The 19,111-nt window shown below is 50.5% G+C and overlaps 1 protein-coding gene across 3 annotated transcripts; it reads right to left on the reverse strand.

Moving 5' to 3' along the window:
- Positions 1 to 1,013: 1,013 nt before the first annotated feature.
- On the reverse strand, positions 1,014 to 14,551 carry PI16 (peptidase inhibitor 16). Of its 3 annotated transcripts, none has more exons than XM_020912548.2 (7): positions 14,338 to 14,551; positions 9,016 to 9,237; positions 6,209 to 6,318; positions 5,846 to 5,934; positions 4,533 to 5,213; positions 4,181 to 4,320; positions 1,014 to 3,628 (listed from the first exon to the last, which is right to left on the reverse strand). In XM_020912548.2, the coding sequence occupies exons 1-6, from the start codon at positions 14,506 to 14,508 to the stop codon at positions 4,199 to 4,201; spliced, it is 1,395 nt and encodes a 464-aa protein (XP_020768207.2). In that variant the 5' UTR covers positions 14,509 to 14,551; the 3' UTR covers positions 1,014 to 3,628; positions 4,181 to 4,198. The 3 variants fall into 3 exon arrangements, with proteins under 3 accessions (XP_020768207.2, XP_020768206.2, XP_020768205.2); XM_020912547.2 differs by having other exon boundaries at positions 1,014 to 2,038; positions 14,338 to 14,550; XM_020912546.2 differs by having other exon boundaries at positions 1,014 to 3,770; positions 14,338 to 14,550.
- Between the last annotated feature and the right edge of the window lie 4,560 nt (positions 14,552 to 19,111).

The raw sequence follows: 19,111 nt of genomic DNA on the forward strand, positions 1-19,111 counted from the left end.
TGGACACCTCCCTCCCCTCCTGGAAAACCTAATTCCAGTGGACACAGCTGGAAGGTCCCCTGACAGGCCTTCCGGGACCCCTTGTGATGAAGCCCGCATCACGTGTAAAGGCGGCGGTGGTGTGTGCGGGCCCCACTGGAGCCCGTGGCTGTGCGCAGACGTCTGGGAGGCATGCAGCAGTGCACGGGACCAGACCCACCCCGCTCTGGTCCCCGAGGGCTCAGGGTGCGAGACCCCGTCCCCCCTCCTTTTGAACGTGCCTCCCGTTCTCTCCCAGCCACCCGTACTCCAGGCCAGTTGTCACAGCCCTGCCTGTCTACTCTGGGATGCCATCTCTTGGCTTCAGTTATTTCCCAAGAATTTCCAAAGAGGTCCCTGACATGACAGATTTCCTGAAGGCTGTGGACACATGTGCTGTTTACTGGGGGGACGCCGGCAGATCCCACCCCAAAACGGAGGAGGATGGCTTAGGCCTCCACCCGCTGGCTCTGCCCTGAGACTGCCTCAGCTGAGCACCTCACAGGACTTGGGACTTGCTTGAGAAAACAGGCTCATGAAGGCAGAGATGCCCTTCCCACCTCAGGAAGGCAAGCAGGGTCAGCCTCTGAAAATCAATTAGTGCATTCTCACCACAGAAGGAACAAAACCACATGATCATCTCAATAGGCACAGTGTTCAACAAAAGTCAACATCCATTCATGAAGAAAACATTTAAAAACCTAAGAAGAGAGCTTCCCCGACCTGATAAACGGCATCTATGAAAAAACCCATAGTCAATATTTTACCAGATGGTGGAATGTTTTCCCCGTTAAGATCAGGAATAAGAAAAAACTGCTCTTACCATTACTTGACATTGTACTGGAGGGTCTAGTCAGGGCAGTTAGGCAAGAAAATGAAAAGTTATCTGGGTTAGAAGGCAGAAGTAAAACTGCAGATGACATGATAGTGTATATAGGAAATCCTAAGGAAGCCACTAAAAATGCTGTTATAACTAATAAATGAATTCAACAAGGTTGTGGTATATAAATTTGATTGTATTTCTATATGCTTGTAATCAGAATGAAATGAAATCAATGAAACAGTCTCATTTACAATAGCATAAAAATAAAATACTTATAAACAAATTTAACAAAAGAATTACAAAGTTTTTATTTTGAAAACTATAAAACATTGTTGAAGGAAAGTAAAGAAAACCTAAATAAGTGACGAGACAGCGCATGTTCTTGGATTGGAAGCCTTAATATTGCTAAAATGATGGATTACATAATCCCTATAAAAATTCACAGAAATTTGACAAGCTGGTCCTAAAACTTATGGAAATTCAAGGGATGTAGAATAGCCTAAACAATCTTGAAAAAAAAATCAAAGTTGGAGGACTTATATTTACCAATTTTAAAACTTAACTGCAATACTCCGGTAATGAAGATGGTGTGGTAGGTAATAGCATAAAGAGACATAAATCGATGGAATATGATTGACAGTCTAGAAATAAATGTTTACATTTTAATTCACACAATTAACTATAAAACTCTTAAAAATAGGCATAAATCTCCATAACCTTGGATTAGGGAAGAGTTTCTTAGATATAACACCAAAAGCACAAATAACAAAGGAAAAACATTGATGTCAGAAGTCATCAAAATGAGCAACTTTGAAGGATACCATCAAGAAAACCCATAGAATAAAAAATGTTTGCAAATCATTTATCTGATAGGGGATTTGTATCTAGAATATATAAGGAATCCCTACAACTCAAAAGACAAATACCCCAGTTAAAAAATGGGCAAAAGACTTGAGTAGACATTTCTCCAAAGAAAACTACCCAGATGGCCACTAAGCTCATGGAAAAATGGTCAACATCAGTAGCCATCAGGGAGATGAAAACCCAAACCACAGCAGGATGCTACTTCATGCTTGCTACAATGACCATAATCAAAAAAGACAAGTGTTGGCAATGTGGAGAAACTGAAACCCTTGTACATTGCTGGTGGGATTGTAAAATGGTGCAGTCACTTTGGAAAGTAGTCTTTGGCAGTACCTGAAAGAATGAAACATAGAGTTACTATATGACCAGAGTTAACCATATGATACCACTCCTAGCATGTACCCAAGAGAAATGAAGACGTGTGACCATACAAAAACTTGTACATGAATGTTTACAGCAGCAGCATTTACAATAGCCAAATTGTAGAACACACCCAGTGTCTACCAATTGATGAATAGATGAAGTTATATTTCACATAAAGGAATATTACTTGGTAATCAGAAGGAATACAGTACTATTTCATGCTACATGGATGAACCTTGAACATATGCTAAGTGAAAGGAGCCAGATACAAAAGCCCACATATTCCATGATTCTCTTTATACAAAATGTCAGAATAGACAAATCCATAGAGACAGTAGATGAGTGGTTGTTTAGGGGAGGGGCTGGCGGGTGGAAGAAAGGAGAAAGGGACTGTTGACAGGTATGGAGTTTTTGTTTGGGGTGATAAAAATGTTCTAAAATTGTGATAGTTGCATAACCCTGTGAATATACTAAAAACCATTGAGTGATAACTATAAATCAGTGAATTTTATGTTCTATGAGTTATTCCTTTATATATATCACATATGTGTGTATGTATATAGATATATAAATATATGTGTGTATACATACACATACATACACACATGCAGTGTGCAGCTCTGGACAGATTTCCTATTTAACTGTTTCACAGCCCGCTTTGCCTGGAGACGGTTGCCTGCCCCTTCCCACCAGCCCCAGTTGGGTCCCGAGCTGCCCTCGTCACCTACCGTTGTGAGCTCTACGCACACACACTTGTCTCCTGATTCCTCGGGGCAGTGTCAGGGGGAGACAGGTGTCTGGGAATCCAGAGCCTTTTCTCAGGACTCCTCCACGTCCCAGGGGTTGGCCCAGCCATCCCTGAGGTATGTTGCTGACCTTGCGTCCAGGACGGGCCTGGGCAGCAGCACCCCCGAGAAGAGGTTGTGTGCTGCTCCCATCTTGGGTCACGAGCCCAACTGGGCTCCACCACTCCTGGGAGAGTCGGCCCAATGCCCCTGGCCTCCCCTTGGCCCTGTCTACCTCCCGCCAGCTACCTGAAGGTTTTTTTGTTGGAGGGGGTGTGCAGTTGGAAAGGTGCTTCAAAGAACTCAATGGAGTGTTTGGGGGAGATGGGGTGTGAAGAAGAGGGAACGGTTGTTGTGGGTCAGCAGCAGAAGAGGTGAGTCTCCCAGGGCCCCTAGTGGAGTCCTCCCCTGCCCCCCACCCTTCACAAGCACGGAGACCGGCGCTCATACACAGGCTTTTATTCAGGAGTCAGGGGCCACCTCCCTTCCCGGGTCCCTGCTCCCCACCCTCCTGTAGAACCCCTCTCAGATGGGGCTTGTCCTTCATCTGCCTCTCAGAACCCCCTGCCAGCTAAACAGGCAAGTTCGGGGAGGGGGGACACTCAGGGAGAACCCTTATCTTGCCTCGGCAGACAACCCAAGGCCAAGGCATGCAGAGACCTCCCCAGAATCATCACCCCCACCGCCCCACCCCCAGACTGAGAAGGGAGGAACCGGAGCGGCCCAGGTGATGTGTGCAGTCAGCAGGCAGCAATCAGCTCACGGCAGCCAGGCCCTGTGCCCCCAGAGAGGTGTGGATCAGGCAGATGCCCCACAGCCTTTCCCTTCCAGAGGGACTTCGGCCATGAAGTGTCTCGTTTGGGAAGGGCTGGGGCCAGGGTAGGGGAGATGGCTGGAGGACGGCTGACCTCTTCACCCTGAGAAGGCAGGAAGCACCCCTGGGAACAGGTCCAGGCTCCAGTGGCCCAAGGGAGAGGCCAGGGGACTGGAAGGGGCCGAGGGGGTCCCTGGGAAGCCCTGAGACCTGTTCATGGAAGAGCGGGTCTGTGCCCACAAGACACCTGGAGAGCTGGTCCCTGACGCCACAGGAACGTGCTCAGAGCCACCTGCAGCTGGCTAAGGGGTGCACCTGCCCAGAGGCAGAGGCACTCGGGCAGCGCCATGGGTTGGCCCTGTAGAGGCCTCCTGTGGGCACAAGGCCTCTGGCCTGGGGTCTGGCTGGGGTGAAGGAGGGTTGCTGGGTCCCAGAGAGGACCTCCCAGGAAACTGCGGTCTCTTATTGGAGGAAAACAATCCAGAGGCGAGGGATCCCCACGTGAGGCCTTGCCTTTGAGTGGTGACACCTTCAGAAGGTTCCAGCCAACACCAGGGGAAGCAGTAGCAGCAGTCCCAGGAGGAGGCCCCCGATGTGCCCAGGGCTTGCATTTGACCCTGACCTGAAGCCATGCTTTCCAGAGCCCTCTGCATCTGCAGGAAGGGAGAGGCTTGGCCTCAGCCTGGACGTCTCTCCCTGCCCTCCCGCCCACCCTACCTGGCACACACGTGGGGACCCAGCAGCCAGGGAGGAAGCTCTTACTTGTGGGGTGCACACCCCGCCTTGCCCACACTGCCTATGCTCCAGCAGGGTGCTGACATTCTGCAGCTCGGAGGGGAGGTAGGATGGGCGCTACAGGCCTTACCTGGTAAGGAGGACTGCAAGGCCAGGGTACGCCCACCCATGGCGTTGGCGGTGGCAGAGGCGCTGGGGGAGTTGGACAGGGACTTGGAAGAGGAGTGCCCTTTGTGCTTCGATGTGGTCTGCGGCTCACCTGGCTTGTCCTGGGCTGGAAAGACTGAGGCCAAGATCTCACTGGAATGAAGCAACTCGGCCTCAGCCTCACCCTCCTCCTGGGAGAGGGGTAGCGGCTCCCGTGTCCCCATCAAGGATATCTTGGGGTGCAGAGAACTCTCCGGGATCCTGGAAGGCATTCTTGTACTGCTGGCCTCTTTGTCTGCCGATTTGGGGGTGGGATCATGGGTTGATTTGGGGAGGAGGGTAGCTGGCCTCTTATCCAAGGAGAGCGGGCTGTGAGTGGCCAAAACGGAAGGGACCTTAGTTGCTAAGGAAAGTGAAGTCTCTGTTGCCGTGGAAGGGGAGTTTTCCGTTACTAAGGAAGATGGGGCCTTGGTTTCTACAGAAGATAGAACATTTGTTGCCAGGGAGCTTGAGACCTCTGTTACCAAGAGGGGTGGAGGTTCTGTTGCTAAGGAAGAATCGATCCCCTCTTTCTTAGAGCTTGAGGCTTCTGTTGCTAGGGAAGATGGTGCCTCAATTACCAGGGAAGACAAATCCTGAGCCTCTTCCTGGCCTCTGATGGGTTCTGAGAAGAGAGGCAAGGCCTGGCATTAGTGCTGCAAACAGGATCCTGCATTTCTCACCCCACCACAATCAAGGTGAGGAGACCAAATATACTGTGAAGACACACACACACACACACACACACACACACACACAACATGCACGCACCCTCTCCAGTGAATATGTCCCTCATCATTGTTTCTTGTGATTGACATTTGCCCCTCCATCCACTGCCTTGTCCAAGTCTTCCTCTCTCCACACTCACACTTCCACTTTTATAGGGGACTTCAGCTGGATTACTGTTCCTAGCACACCCATTGCGTCTCAGGCCCTGGTCCCTCTGATCACCCATCTATCCACACACCTCCACCCCCACCCCTGCACTTGCTTGGGGAGCCCCCAACTCCTCCACCCTCTGCTTGGAGGGTAGGAAGTTGGTCACTTGGAATGCCAGGGTGCCAAAGTGGGTATGCAAGGAGGGCAAAGCGGGCCAAGTGGGCTTGGGAACCTGGATGCATTGGGGCTGCTGAGGGTTCCTCCCGTGGCCCACACAGCTGCTCTGGGGCCTCAGGAAGCTCTAGACCATCCAGTGGGTATCCCCCTGCCTCACCTTCCTCCCCCAGTGCCACGCCCCCCCATACCAACCAGACTCACCACAAAGGGAGTTTTTGCAGTGGTAGCCCAAGGGACACTGGGAGCACGGAGTCCCCTCTTGGTAGGGCCTCTGGCCCTTCACGTTCCCCCTGCAGGAGGCGAGAAGAACGCTGGGGGCGGGGTCCCGGCCAACCGCGGACCCTATCCCTCACACACAAGCCTTGTCTGGAAGTGCTCCCTGGCTCTTACTCACCCTGAACTAACTTGCTGGACCGATGAGATCAGACTCCACCGGTGCCCTCATAGCTCCCCAGGAGACGGGCCCTAGATCAGCCTGCTTCCTCTTCCTGAGACTGTGTCCAGCCCAGCCCTCCCCTTGGCTCTTGCCCACCCCCTTCCCCCAGGGCTCCCTACCCCACTCACGGGGGCTCATAGTTGCAAACCAGCAAGTGGATGTGGGTCTCCCCAACGCCCTGGAGCTTCTCACAGAAGTGGGAACCACAGCCAATCCTCTCTGTCTTGGCCCAGACCACCTGAAGGAAGGCAAATCCAACAGTTTAGCCTGGGCAAGATGGCTCCTAGCTAGCGTCTCTCTACATCAGCCTTCCGTGCGTGAGAGAGGAGAAACCCTGTATGTAAGAGCCAAATTCCCAAGGATACACAGCTTCAGGACAAAACTGTCCCAAGCAGTTCTACTCTCAACCAACCACACACACTGTTTCACCAGGACTCCATCCCTCTGAACACCTTCCCCTTTGACGGACCCTCATGAATTCTTCCTGTGGGCTCTTCCTAGAGTCCCTTACGTTTTAAACAAGGGACGTAACAAAGGAATGAATCTTAAATGGGAGAATCTTAAACATTAGCAACAAATCAAAACAACCTTTATGCACTGCCATTGGCTGAAACAAGCCAATATAGCTCCCTTTGCTATTTCTAATTTCAGTCTGCCAAGAAGTCACTCAATCTGAAGCCAGTTTCCTTGTTTGTTTGTTTGTTTGGATTTTTTGTGTGGTAAGATCGGGCTCTCACTGTTAACTCTGCATAACTTCCCAGGATTGGGGTCTTGCGGCTTGACTCAGCTGAGAGTTCCCTAGGTACCACTGTTGAGCATCTGCCAGGCAGAAATGACCCTAGAGTGCCATGCACTCAGCCTTAGAGAACACAGGGGTGGAGGTGGGGCAGGCCCCTCCTGCTGGCTTCTGCCAGCAATTCCTGCAGGTGGATATATGTATGGGCGTGTGGGAGGGGAAAGAGGGCAGGGAGGGCTGGGGTTTCGCAACTTCCTGATATGGATGGGTGATGTTGGGATTTCCTTCCCTAAAGATCAGCACTAAAAATACCACCCAAAAGGAACACTGGAAAGAGGAACTGGTGGATATGGGTGGGAAGGTGGCTGGTTCATTTCCTTTTCTTTTAAAAAAAATTTGTCGTGTTATTGTTTGAACAACAAAAGATCATTGGGAGGAGAAAAAAAAAGAATTCAATAACACTAATGTTAATTCCTCTACACACCCCCCTACACCCCTTGTGTGCAAATGCAAACTTTCAAAATGCAGTAAAGCAATGAGTGACTGCAAGAGTCAGGAAATACTCTCAGAAGGCTCTCTGAAACCTTCACTCTGTGACCATGTAGTCTCTTATCTAAATTTTTATTTATTTATTATTATTCTCTTATTTTAAAATTATTAGAAGCTAGCTTAAAACTCAACATTCAAAAAACTAAGATTATGGCATCTGGTCCTGTCACTTCATGGCAAATAGATGGGGAAACAACAGAAACAGTGACAGACTTTATTTTCTTGGGCTCCAAAATCATTGCAGATGGTGACTGCAGCCATGAAATTAAAAGACAACTGCTCCTTGGGAGAAAAGCTATGACCAACCTAGACAGCATATTAAAAAGCAGAGACATTCCTTTGCCGACAAAGGGCCATCTAGTCAAAGCTAAGGTATTTCCAGTAGTCATGCATGGAAGTGAGAGTTGGACCTTAAAGAAAGCTGAGCATGAAGAATTGATGCTTTTGAACTATGGTGTTGAAGAAGACTCTTGAGAGTCCCTTGGACTGCAAGGAGATCCAACCGGTCCATCCTAAAGGAAATCAGTCCTGAATATTAATTGGAAGGACTGATGCTGAGGCTGAAGCTACAAGTACTTTGGCCACCTGATGGAAAAACTGACGTATTGGAAAAGACCCTGATGCTGGGAAAGATTGAAGGCGGGAGGAGAAGGGGACAACAGAGGATGAGACAGTTAGATGGCATCACTGACTCAACGGACATGAGTTTGAACAAGCTCTGGAAGTTGGTGATGGACAGGGAAGCCTGTCGTGCTGCAGTCCATGGGGTCACAAAGAGTCGGACACGACTGAGCGACTGAACTGATTCTCTTATTTTTCATGTTGTTTTTAAAGACAAAAGTAAGATTGTGTATTTGCTTTATCAGTCCCTGGCAGATTAGAAGAAGCAACCTAGACAACTCTGAGAAAGGACAAAAGAGGGACAGTAAGAGAGAGACAGGAGAAAGGAGGGATGTGTTTACTGCTGGGGCCAACAGCTGTGTGTAACCTCGGCCAGAGGACAAGATAGTTTAGACTTTGGTCAGGATCGCCTGGTACAGTAACTATCCTCCAGGAGAGAGGCTTGCTGCTGCTGCTAAGTCACTTCAGTCGTGTCCGACTCTATGCGACCCCATAGACGGCAGCCCACCAGGCTCCCCCGTCCTTGGGATTCTCTAGGCAAGAACAATGGAGTGGGTTGCCATTTCCTTCTCCAATGCATGAAAGTGAAAAGTGAAAGTGAAGTCGCTCAGTCGTGTCCGACTCTTCGCGACCCGATGGACCGCAGCCCACCAGGCTCCTCCGTCCATGCGATTTTCCAGGCAAGAGCGCTGGAGTGGGGTGCCGTTGCCTTCTCTGGGAGAGAGGCTTAGGAATACCTAATTCAGGTGTCTTCAGGACCGGGAGGCCGGGGGACGGGGTGCGCCTAAGTTTTCAAACGAGACAAACAACTAAAGATGGTGTGTGAGAAACAGAACTTCTTTGGGGGCCTGGACAACACCCGAATGGCTGTGGAGAGACGACTTTTATGAAGGATGGAAGCGGGGTTTAGGGGCTCCGGGGATCTACCTGAGGGGAGAGGTGACCCCGCCCATCGCCGTGCGGCCCCGCCCCATTGCCGCGGGCCCCGCCCCATCGCCGCGGGCCCCGCCCTCCCGGCCAGCCCCTCACCTGCGTGTAGTGGCCGCACATCTGGCCCGCAGCGCAGCTGATGGCGCTGAGGTTGTAGTGCTCGCGCTCGTGGTGCCACTCCTCCATGGCCAGCGGCACGTCCAGACCCTCGCCCGTGATGGCAAACAGGTTCTCGCCGCGTCGCCCTCGCTCCTTGTTGTGGCCCCACACGCACTGCTGCGCGTAGGCCTTGGCAAAGGCGGCCAGCTCCTCGTCCCACCTCTGCAGGGGCAGGTCAGGGATCAGGGAGATGAGGACGCCTCGGGCTCAGGGGAGGTGGGAGAGGAGGGTGGGAGAGGGGAGGGGAGGATGCCTACGATTCTGTGGGGGTGAGAAAAAAAGGTTGAGGGTGTCCTGGGGGGCCCTCTGGAGGAGGAAGACCCTCCCCCTCCTTGTGGGGTGACTCTCGGCTGTGATCTGGAGCAGAACTCTGGTCCCGGTGGGCTTCTGTGGGGAGGTGGGAGGGTGGCACCCCAGGTCAGGAGGAGTTAGCCAAACTTGGGACTGTTCCCCAGCTGTGTAGTTTTAGACAGATTGCCTATCGTTCTGAACTCAGACGGGCCTTCGGGAGGAATAAATGGGATGATGTTTTTGACAGTGGAATTATTAATTAATACTAATATCCGTCTACATGAAAGGTGGGTGCTGATGCCCTGTCAGGGCTGTCTGAACTGTTCTGACACACCAGATGTCCAGTGAGATGTTCCGGGGCTGGGTGGTTTATTCAGCCATTCTGTTCCCTCTACCCACCCACCAGAAATCTGACTGAGGGGCCAGCACTCCCCTTTAACCTCCCACTCTCCGTGGCTCAGATGGTTAAAAATCTGCTTGCAATGCAGTAGACCTGAGTTTGACCCCTGGGTCGGGAATATCCCCTGGAGGAGGGGATTCCCTGAAGAAGCTCCCCTGGCAAACCACACCAGTATTCTTGCCTGGAGAATTCCGTGGACAGAGGAGCCTGAAGCGCTACCGTCCATGGGGTCGCAAAGAGTCAGACACGACTGAGCGACTACCACTTTCACACACTCCCCTTGGGATAACCCGGCCTCCATGGCTTTTCTAGTTCCAGGCTGTCCTCCCAATTGCTCTCTTGTCAACTAGACAACCACTTTCCCCAAGAAAGTGAAGTATCTCTGTGCGATGCTCACTGAGAGAAGGATTTCAGAGCTTTAGTGGCCCAGAGAGCTATCTAGTCCCAAAGGCAGGATTCTCCAGTGGGGACCTCCAGTGAGATGGTAGGAGGGGGCATTTCAGGTTAGGGTGCCTCAGAGGTTTTGTGTCCCTGGCAGGGAGGACAGGCCCAGGGTGGGTGGGAAGAGGGAATTAACGAGGCATCTGACCAAAGGATTGAGGAGGGAAGCCTGGATCCCATTAAACTTTGTCCTTGGCCTCTCCTGGAAATGGATGGCCTGGCAGCAACTCTTGCTCCACCCTCTGGGGGCCCCGCCAGCTGCAGGAGCCAGACGGCCCATAAAGGGCCAAGAGCGTGGGTGACCCTGAAGGGAGGGGGCCGTGTGGTCACACCCACTCCTCCCCCAACACACGACCCGGTTCTCAAGAGCAGCTGCCTGGGGTAGGAATGGCAACCCTGGCTGGATAGCTCTACCACTATAACTTTTTGGTGAATCCCCTCCCCGTCTGCGGGCATTTTTGTCCCAAGTCACTGGTTTCTGAGGTTCTCGCAAATGGGGAGTGGTGGAGAACAGGGAGCGGGAAAGGGACAGGGTGCTGGGGGACGAGGCTCAGGGTGCCTGGGATGACCTTCGGGGCTCCAGACTAGACCGTAAGCTCCTTCAGGGTGGCCGGCATAGAGCAGGTGCTCAGAAGACATTTGTCCGCTGTTAATGACTGCGACACAGCCCTGCTCAAAGCTGGCTCCTCTACAGACCTTGGCTGTAATTTCTGTTCCAATTAGATGCCTTGAGCCCCACCGTTAGAAAGTCACTCCTGTGGGTCTTAAGGCTTGTCAGTTGTCCAGAGACCCTTGTGGAGAGGCTCAAGGGTCACAACACCCACCCACAGTAGCCAGTTGGTCACCTCTGAGAGCAAGTCCATTCATTCACTCCTTCATTCATTCAACAGTCCTGGGCACTATGCCAGCCCTGGGGTGACGGCCAGAACTAAGAAGCCCAAGATTTCAGTGTTATAAACCATTAATTAGGCCACTATGTAGTCACTGACAGCTATCCAATGGCCTAACCCTTACCAGAGAGGGCCATTTAGCCCAACCTGAGGATGGAGACTAGAGGAGGGCATGGAAACCTACACCACGATTCTTGCCTGGAGAATCCCATGGAGAGAGGAGCCTGGCAGGCCCATGGGGTCGCAAAGAGTCATACATGACTGAGCGACAGAGCATGCATGCACGAGGATGGAGAAGGAAACATGAAGCTAGGTGTTAAAAAGTAAGGCACTGGCCAGGTGGAGAGGGGAAAGGCAGCGTGAGCTGAGGCAAAACATGAGCCAACGGGTGGAGATGGGAAACAAGGTCTTGGTGGGGGAAAGACAGCTGCTGGGTTAGAGGGAGAAAGTGTGCAGGAGGCAAGGCTGGAGAGGTGTGTAAGGCCAGACACCCAGAGCAGGGCCCGTCAGGGGCTGGGGCTTTAGCTGGAGGCAGCAGGGAGCCAATGGGAGCCAAGGAAGGGTTTTGAGCAAGGTCAGACCAATGTATTGGATCTTCATGCTGGTTGTAGAGGCCAGAGGCTGGGGAAGCAGGTTGAGGCTGTTCTAGAAGTCCGTGGGAAAAGAAACACTGAAGCAGGGTTGTGTCAAAGAGATGGTGGGAGGTGAGAGGAGATGCAATTCAAGAATAGTTGGGCCTTCTGGGAGGTAAAAGTGGTGATAATTAGACTTGGAGGCTGAGGGAGAGAGAAGAGTCTATGATAACACCCACCTGCCTCACCCTGGATCCATTCCCTCTTCTGTATCACTTATTGAGCACTTACTGTGTGCCAGGCACTGTCCTAAGTACTTTACACATAGTCACTCATTTTGTCCTTACAACCACTCTACGAGAATTGTTAGTGTTGTCATCTCTGATTTACAGCTGGGGCACAGAGAGGATAAGTAACTTGGCTGAGGTCACACAGCTAATAAAAGGCAAAGTCAAATGTGAACCCAGGCCATCTAACTCCAGAGTCTTGCATTTATCACTGCTGAAGCTGAGCCTGAACCTTGTCCCAAATTTAGCCTTATGTCCTAGTCCAGCCTTATCCCCCCTTCCTCAGATCACTTCCTACCAGGCAGCAGCATATCTCGCCAGTACCTGAACTGCTTCAGAAACTGTTGCCCCACTCCTGAGGTCCACCTCTGACTGCAAAGCAGATCCCAGCCTGTGTTGCCCCCAGTCTCAGCCAGCAAGAATGTAGGGAATCAGGAACCTACCGATGGGGAAACCAAGCCCTAACAGTGAGTTCCAGGCCTCAATCAGGGAACTGTAGGAAGAGCTGGTACCACCATCTGTGCTATGCTTAGTCACTCAGTAGCATCCAACTCTTTGAGACCCCATGGACCGGAGCCCGCCAGGCTCCTCTGTCCATGGAATTCTCCAGGCAGGAATACTGGAGTGGGTTGCCACGCCCTCCTCCAGGGGATCTTCCCAACCCAGGGATTGAACCCAGGTCTCCCAAATTGCAGGTGGATTCTTTACCAACTGAGCCACCAGGGAAGCCCTGGTACCAGCATCGGGGGCTCCTAATTTGTTGTCTGCAGCTCCTATCGGTTGCCAAGGCCGACAGAACTGGGAAGGGAGTTGCTGTGTGCACCTGCGGAGCTGTAGATCTTTCTCACAGGTCTTCCTGTCTGACCCCCAGGGCAGGGGTTGCCAGCGCCATGTGATCAGGAAACAGAGGCTTTTGAAGGTCACTTCACCCAGAGTCACTTAACCAGGTTGGACAAAGTTGTTAGAACTCTGGGCTTGGACCCCACAGGCGCAGCCTTGCTCTTCGGCACCAGCTGAGGGACTCTGGACGCCGCTCCCCACCTAAGGGCGACTGGAGAAGATAGGCTGGCCTAGCCCTTGGGGCGGGGGTGGGGAGGAAAGGGGTCAATTGCTCACTTTCTCTCTTTTAATCCTGAGCATCCTGCCCCCTAACCCTGCATCAAAAAACTCCCCCTCTGACAGTGGTAACTACCTCCCCAAATCTGGCTTCTGTCATCCTTAGGTATGTCCATCTGCATATGTCCTCCACCAGTTTGCAATAGAACTTTTTACATGTTTTTAAACCTCATGCAAATATACCCTACTCTACTTAAAAAGTCAATATGTATATTTTTTTTGAGATTTCACTTCCTGCTATTCGATATTATCTTTGAGTTCAGTCATGTTGATATTAGTTGTTGTTTTAGTAGCTAAGTTGTGTCAGACTCTTTGTGACTCCATGGACTCTATAGCCCACCAGGCTCCTCTGTCCATGGCCCAGCAAGAATACTGGAGTGGGTTCCCATTTCCTCCTCCAGGGGATCTTCCCGTCCCAGGGATTGAACCTGCATCTCTTGCGTCTCCTGCGTTGGCAGGTGGATTCTTTACCACTGAGCCACCAGGGAAACGTGTATGTTGATATTTATGGAGCTCTAATTATGACCTCATTTTACAGATGGGAAACTGAGGATCTTTATTAGGTTAAGGGGCCTTCTGTGGTGGCTCAGCGGTGAAGAATCTGCCGGCAGTGCAGGAGACGCAGGTTTGATCCTTGGGTTGGGAAGATCCTCTGAAGGAGAGCAAGGCAACCTACTCCAGTATTCTTGCCTGGAGAATCCCATGTACCGAGGAGCCTGGTGGGCTATGGTCCACAGGATTGCCGGGAGTCAGACACATCTGAAGCGACTGAGCACGCACGCACGCACACTAGGTTAAGGGACTCACCCTGAATCACTGGCCTGTTGGGTGGTTGAGCAGAATTTTATGTGTGTGATCCAGAGCCTTCTCTGCTTCTGGTTCCTGTTCTCACCCCACCTCCTTAGTCCATCCCTCCTACCCTGGGTGCTGGTTCCCATCCTGCTGCCTGTTTTTTCTGTTCATCTCCTTGGAGGGCATTTGAAAGATGATTTCACCCAGGTGTTAGGTGCTTCCTGTGCTCCCTCTCCCAGGGGCATGTGCATTTTAGGAGGTGCTGGGAAGGGGTCACTGGGTCAGGAAGCAGGACTTCCAGCCCAGCTCTACCAGGTGTGGGACCTGCAAGCCCCCAAGGGGCCAGCAAGTCCCTCTAAGCCTCAGTCTGCTCATCTGTATAATGAGACCGCTTATGGGGCTGGAGAGAGGAATCCGAGGGAGCTTCCACTCGTGGGGAGGAAGGGGTTGGCGGGGGTCTGGGCTGCACTCACCATTCGCAGCATGTTGGTGGCCGGCGGGGACACCTGGGCTCGATAGAGGTTGTGCAGTTCCACCATCACGTGTTTCTCATCTTCACTGAGGGCGCCGGCGGGGCCTGGGGCAGCCCCCAGCAGTAGCAGTGGCAGCAGCAGATGTGCCAGGAGACTGCCGGAGCTCTGCATGGTGGCCAGTCCTCTCTGCCTCTCCCGTTCAGGGGTCTGGCAGCTGGATTTAAAGTCCTTCCTCCATAAGCACCACCCTGGCTGGGGCGGGCGGGAGGGGCTGAATCTGGAGGCCTGGCCCTGCTCACACAATGTCTCGGGGAGGGCAGGGTGCTTGGGTCCCGACCAGAGCTGAGTCTACTCCCAGCATTTCTCTCCCCCCTCAAGAGTCCTTGGCCAGAGCCTCCTTTCTCTCGGTAACGGGGGCTCAGGCCAAGAGCCATGTGAGTTCTGTGGTCCCTCCTGACAGGTCCTCCAGTCCACAGAATCACAGTAACTTCTGCAATGACTGCTTGCACCGTGGGTCACACCCACTGGGTGCTAAGGACACATAACAGGAAGGAAGCCACATGGACTCCACGCTCAGAGCACTGGGCAAGATAAGAAAGCTGCAGGTGGCTTGTGGAAGGATAGAGGAAGACAGGGTATGTTTGGTAAAGGTTGGGCCAATTACCTCAGTCTGAATCCTGGTTCTGCTCCTTTTCTAGCTGTGTTTTTGGCAGTTTTCTCAACTGAACCAGTGACAGTCTTAGTGCCTACCTCATTGGAGCTGGAAGGATTAAATGAGATCAGATATACAAAAAGCACCCATATGATACCCAGCACATTGCAGGCCCTTGACGGGCCTTCCCTGGTGGCTCAGTGGTAAAGAATCTGCCTGTAATGCAGGAGACGTGGGTTCAGTCCCTGGGTTGGGAAGATCCCCTGGAGAAGGACATTTCAACCCACTCCAGTATTCTTGCCTGGAGAATTCCACGGACAGAGGAGCCTGGTGGGCTATATAGTCCATGGGATCGCAAAAGAGTCAGACGCAACTTTGCAACTAAACAACAGGCCCTCACAATAGACAGCAACCACACTGCCTTGGAATAGAGTTTTTCACTCTGGATAAAATTGTGGCCTCCATGTGCCCTCAGTGAATGCATGTGCTTGAGGTGCTTATTTGGAGGTGGGATGCTGGGGCCCTTCCTGCTCTGAATATATAGAAGATAGAACGTATCTGTTTTTGTTGTTGTTTTTTTAATCAAGAGAGAGCAGAAAAGCAGAGCCATGAATGAGCTGCTGTAGCAAGGACTCTGAGGGGAGGGTGTTGGAAGGGAAACAGGCCTAGTCACAGTGGTCAAGCCCTTGCATTGTAATGACCGAGCAGGGACCAAGTTTTTGGCCTTCACGCGGTAGGAAGCTGGAGACGGTAATCTTTTTAATGAATTAATTAGTTTTTGGCTGCCCGGAGTCTTTGTTGCTGAGCACAGGCTCTGGAGCGGTGGTGGGCGGGCTCCTCATTGCCGTGGCTTCTCTTGTTGCTGAGCGCTGGCTCTAGGGCACTCAGGCTTCAGTAGTTGTGGTGCATGGACTTCGTTGCCTTGTGGCATGTGGAATCTTCCCAGATTAGGGATCTAACCCATGTCCCCTGCTTTGGCAGGCAGATTCTTAACCACTGGACAATCAGGGAGGTCCTGGAACCATTACTTCCAGAGTTCAGCTGGGATCCTCGAAGCCTGCACTCTCGGTGAACCAAACACATAAGAATAGTCAAGATAGCACAGTGGGCAGAATTTATCCACCCATTCATTCACTCATTTAACAAAGGTTTTACAGAGCTTCTCTGGGTGGGGAAGATCCCCTGGAGGAGGGCATGGTAAACCTTGCCAGTATTTTTGCCTGGAGAATCCCATGGACAGTGGAGCTTGGACTGCTATATTTCATAGGGTCGCACAGCGTTGGACATGACTGAAGAACTTAGTACGCACACACGCTCCATCGTGCCAGGCCCTGAGCTGGGTGAGTAAGAGAGATCTGATCTCAAGCATCAGGAAGGAGGAAAACCACCGGGAAGCATGTATAGTTTTGTGGATAAGAGTGTGGGGCTTATCGTCTGGGTGGCCTTGGGCAATCTATTTCCTTGCTTGCTGGCCTCAGTTTCCTCAACTGTAAATTGGGCTTAGAAGAGAACCTACCTCATAGGATGGTTGTGAGCATTAAATGAATTTAAACAAGGACAGGGCTTGGGATGGGGCTTGGCACACACTAAGCTCTCATTGAATTAGCCAATATGAATGTATTGTTATTATTATTATTACAGGTGGGAGGAATTACAGGGTCTTCAGTTCTAATAGAGAAAAATAATACAGCAGGCTGGCCTGGCTTTTCCTCTGGGGAGGATCCCCCTTGGACTGGGGGAGCTCACAGCTGGAAGGGGAGGACGTGTACACTTGGAGGGGAGGTAGGCTGCGGAGGCAGAGAAGGAGGAGCCGGCTTGTCTGAGAGGGGAGGGTGAGATGGGAATGAGACTGGGAGGCTGACCAGAGCTGGCCTGACTGTTTGGGGACCGCTATGGGCAGCCAGAGGGCCCTACTCCACATGCACATGTCCCCCCAGGGGCTCAGAGCTCTTGCTATTTGGGTGATCTCATTTACTCCTCAGACAACGCTCTGAGGTGGGTACTGTAATCACCACACACGAGAAAACTGATGCTCAGAGAGATGAAGTGATGTCCCCAGTGTTCAGGGCCAGGAAGGGGTGCACCAGAGCCTGGACCCTCCCACCAGGGACAGAGGGAGATTGAAGGCAAGCAGGCTGGGGACAGAGGAGTGGAGGTCAGGAGGTGAAGTCAGGGGAGGAGGAGAGGGAGGAAGCACGCATACTTGGCTGTGGTTTACGTCAAATACATTTTTCTCTTTAACCAGGACTTGGAGGAAATTTATTTTTTGAGTTATTATCTGTACATATTTTAAATTGTTTCTTTTCTCTCGTTCTCTCTTTTGGCTTTGCTGCATGGCTTACTGGATCTTAGTTCCCTGACCAAGGATTGAACCGGGGCCCCAGCAGTGAAAGTATGAGTCCTAACTACTAGACCACCAGGGAATTCCCCAAATTTTGAATAGCAATATAATTCCACAACAAAAAAATCAAGCCAAAAAGGGGAAAATTCCACCTCTATAGTGTTCGCTTCTAGTCTTTGAGTAAGTGCTACTCAAAATATGGTCCATGGCCCAGTGCCATTCTGCCAGATGATCACTGCTACTCCTTAGCACAACAGGTTCAGAAGACAAGAGCGGGCACTGAAGTACTGTTACAATTTGACATAATTTGGCATAATTGTTTTATGTCTGTTGAACATATGATTCAAAAATTGAGGCATCTTATACTGTCATTGTTGTTAAGTCACTAAGTTGTATCAGACTCTTTGCAATCTCATGGACTGCAGGATGCCAGGCTCCTCTGTCCTCCACTATCTCCCGGAGTTTGCTTAAATTCATGTCCATTGAGTCGATGACGCTATCTAACCATCTCATCCTCTGTTGCCCACTTCTCCTTTTGCCTTCAGTCTTTCTAAGCATCAGGGTCTTTTTCAATGAGTGAGCTCTTCAATTCAGGTGGCCAAATTATTGGAGCTTCAGCTTTAGCAGCAGTCCTTCCAATGAATATTCAGGACTGATTTCCTTTAAGAGTGACTGGTTTGATCTCCTTGCAGTCCAAGGGACTCTCCAGAGTCTTCTCCAGCACCACAATTTGAAAGCACCAATTCTTCGGCGTTCAGCCTTCTTTATGGTCTGACTCTCACATCCACACATGACTACTGGAAAAACCATAGCTTTGACTATATGGATGGATCTTTGCCGAGGTCCAGCCCCAGCAGGACCAGGAGTACCCAAGGGATGAGTGGCGTCGGCAAGGAAGACAGACAGAGAGACACACACAGAAGGTTTCGTAGAAGAGGTAGCTTTTTTTTTTTTTTAGGATAGCTCAGTTTTTATAGAATGAGTGTTATCTCCCCCTTAAGTCACCACATATTACATCAGATATTGGTTTGTGCTTCCGTCAATATTTTTTTCCCATGTTTTTCCCCTATGCATTCATCTAGAACGTTTCCGATTACAGGGTTTATACTTAAATGTCCCATACATAGTCTTCTTGCCTCAATGGCCTAACATTCTCACTCTAACAAAAACAATGTTCCACAAATCTCAGGTATAGTGTAAATTCTTTGGACAATAAAACAATACATGGGAAGGGTCACAGTAACATGTTTGACATTTCTGAGAATACCATGAGAAAAACCTGATATTTTTCTTTACCTGAAACCACAAAATCTCAATTTACAATGATTAACTAATAAACAGCAAAAACACCTCTAAAACAGCAAAACACCTCTATTAATAGTAAGATAATGGCAGTGAAGCTGGTTAATATAAATCTTCTATTAAAATCCTATACACCCCATTTTCTAATTTTACAAAAATACCCATAATATCCCGTGTTGTTTAAAGAAAGGGAAACAATGAACAAATAGCAACAAGGAAATAGCAATAGTGAAAACCCTTTCAACCAAGGAGCAAGTAAACTAAAGCAGTATATCTACTTTTAAATCTAAATACCTCTACTCTTTTCTATTCTAGAACATTATAATCTTTTAAGCAAGCAGTCAAACTATATCTGTGGCGTTTTCTTTTTTGACTTGATGTTTATGGTCGTGTCCTGAGCCAGAGCAATCATGAGCATTTCCAAAAAGGCTTGGACTTTTCCAGTGAGGCCTTAATACTATATATATATTTCCAAAAAT

The sequence above is a fragment of the Odocoileus virginianus genome, chromosome 27 (genome assembly GCF_023699985.2).
Source record: "Odocoileus virginianus isolate 20LAN1187 ecotype Illinois chromosome 27, Ovbor_1.2, whole genome shotgun sequence".
NCBI lineage: Eukaryota > Metazoa > Chordata > Mammalia > Artiodactyla > Cervidae > Odocoileus > Odocoileus virginianus.

Bases quoted from the DNA above. Each gene is read 5' to 3' on its own strand.
- PI16 (XM_020912548.2), bottom strand. From the start codon at position 14,508: ATGCAGAGCTCCGGCAGTCTCCTGGCACATCTGCTGCTGCCACTGCTA. The intron at 6,319-9,015 runs GTGAGGGGCTGG...GCCTTCCTTCAG, and splicing joins TGTGCGGCCACTACACGCAG to GTGGTCTGGGCCAAGACAGA. The intron at 5,935-6,208 runs GTGAGTGGGGTA...CGCCTCCTGCAG, and splicing joins GTTTGCAACTATGAGCCCCC to GGGGAACGTGAAGGGCCAGA.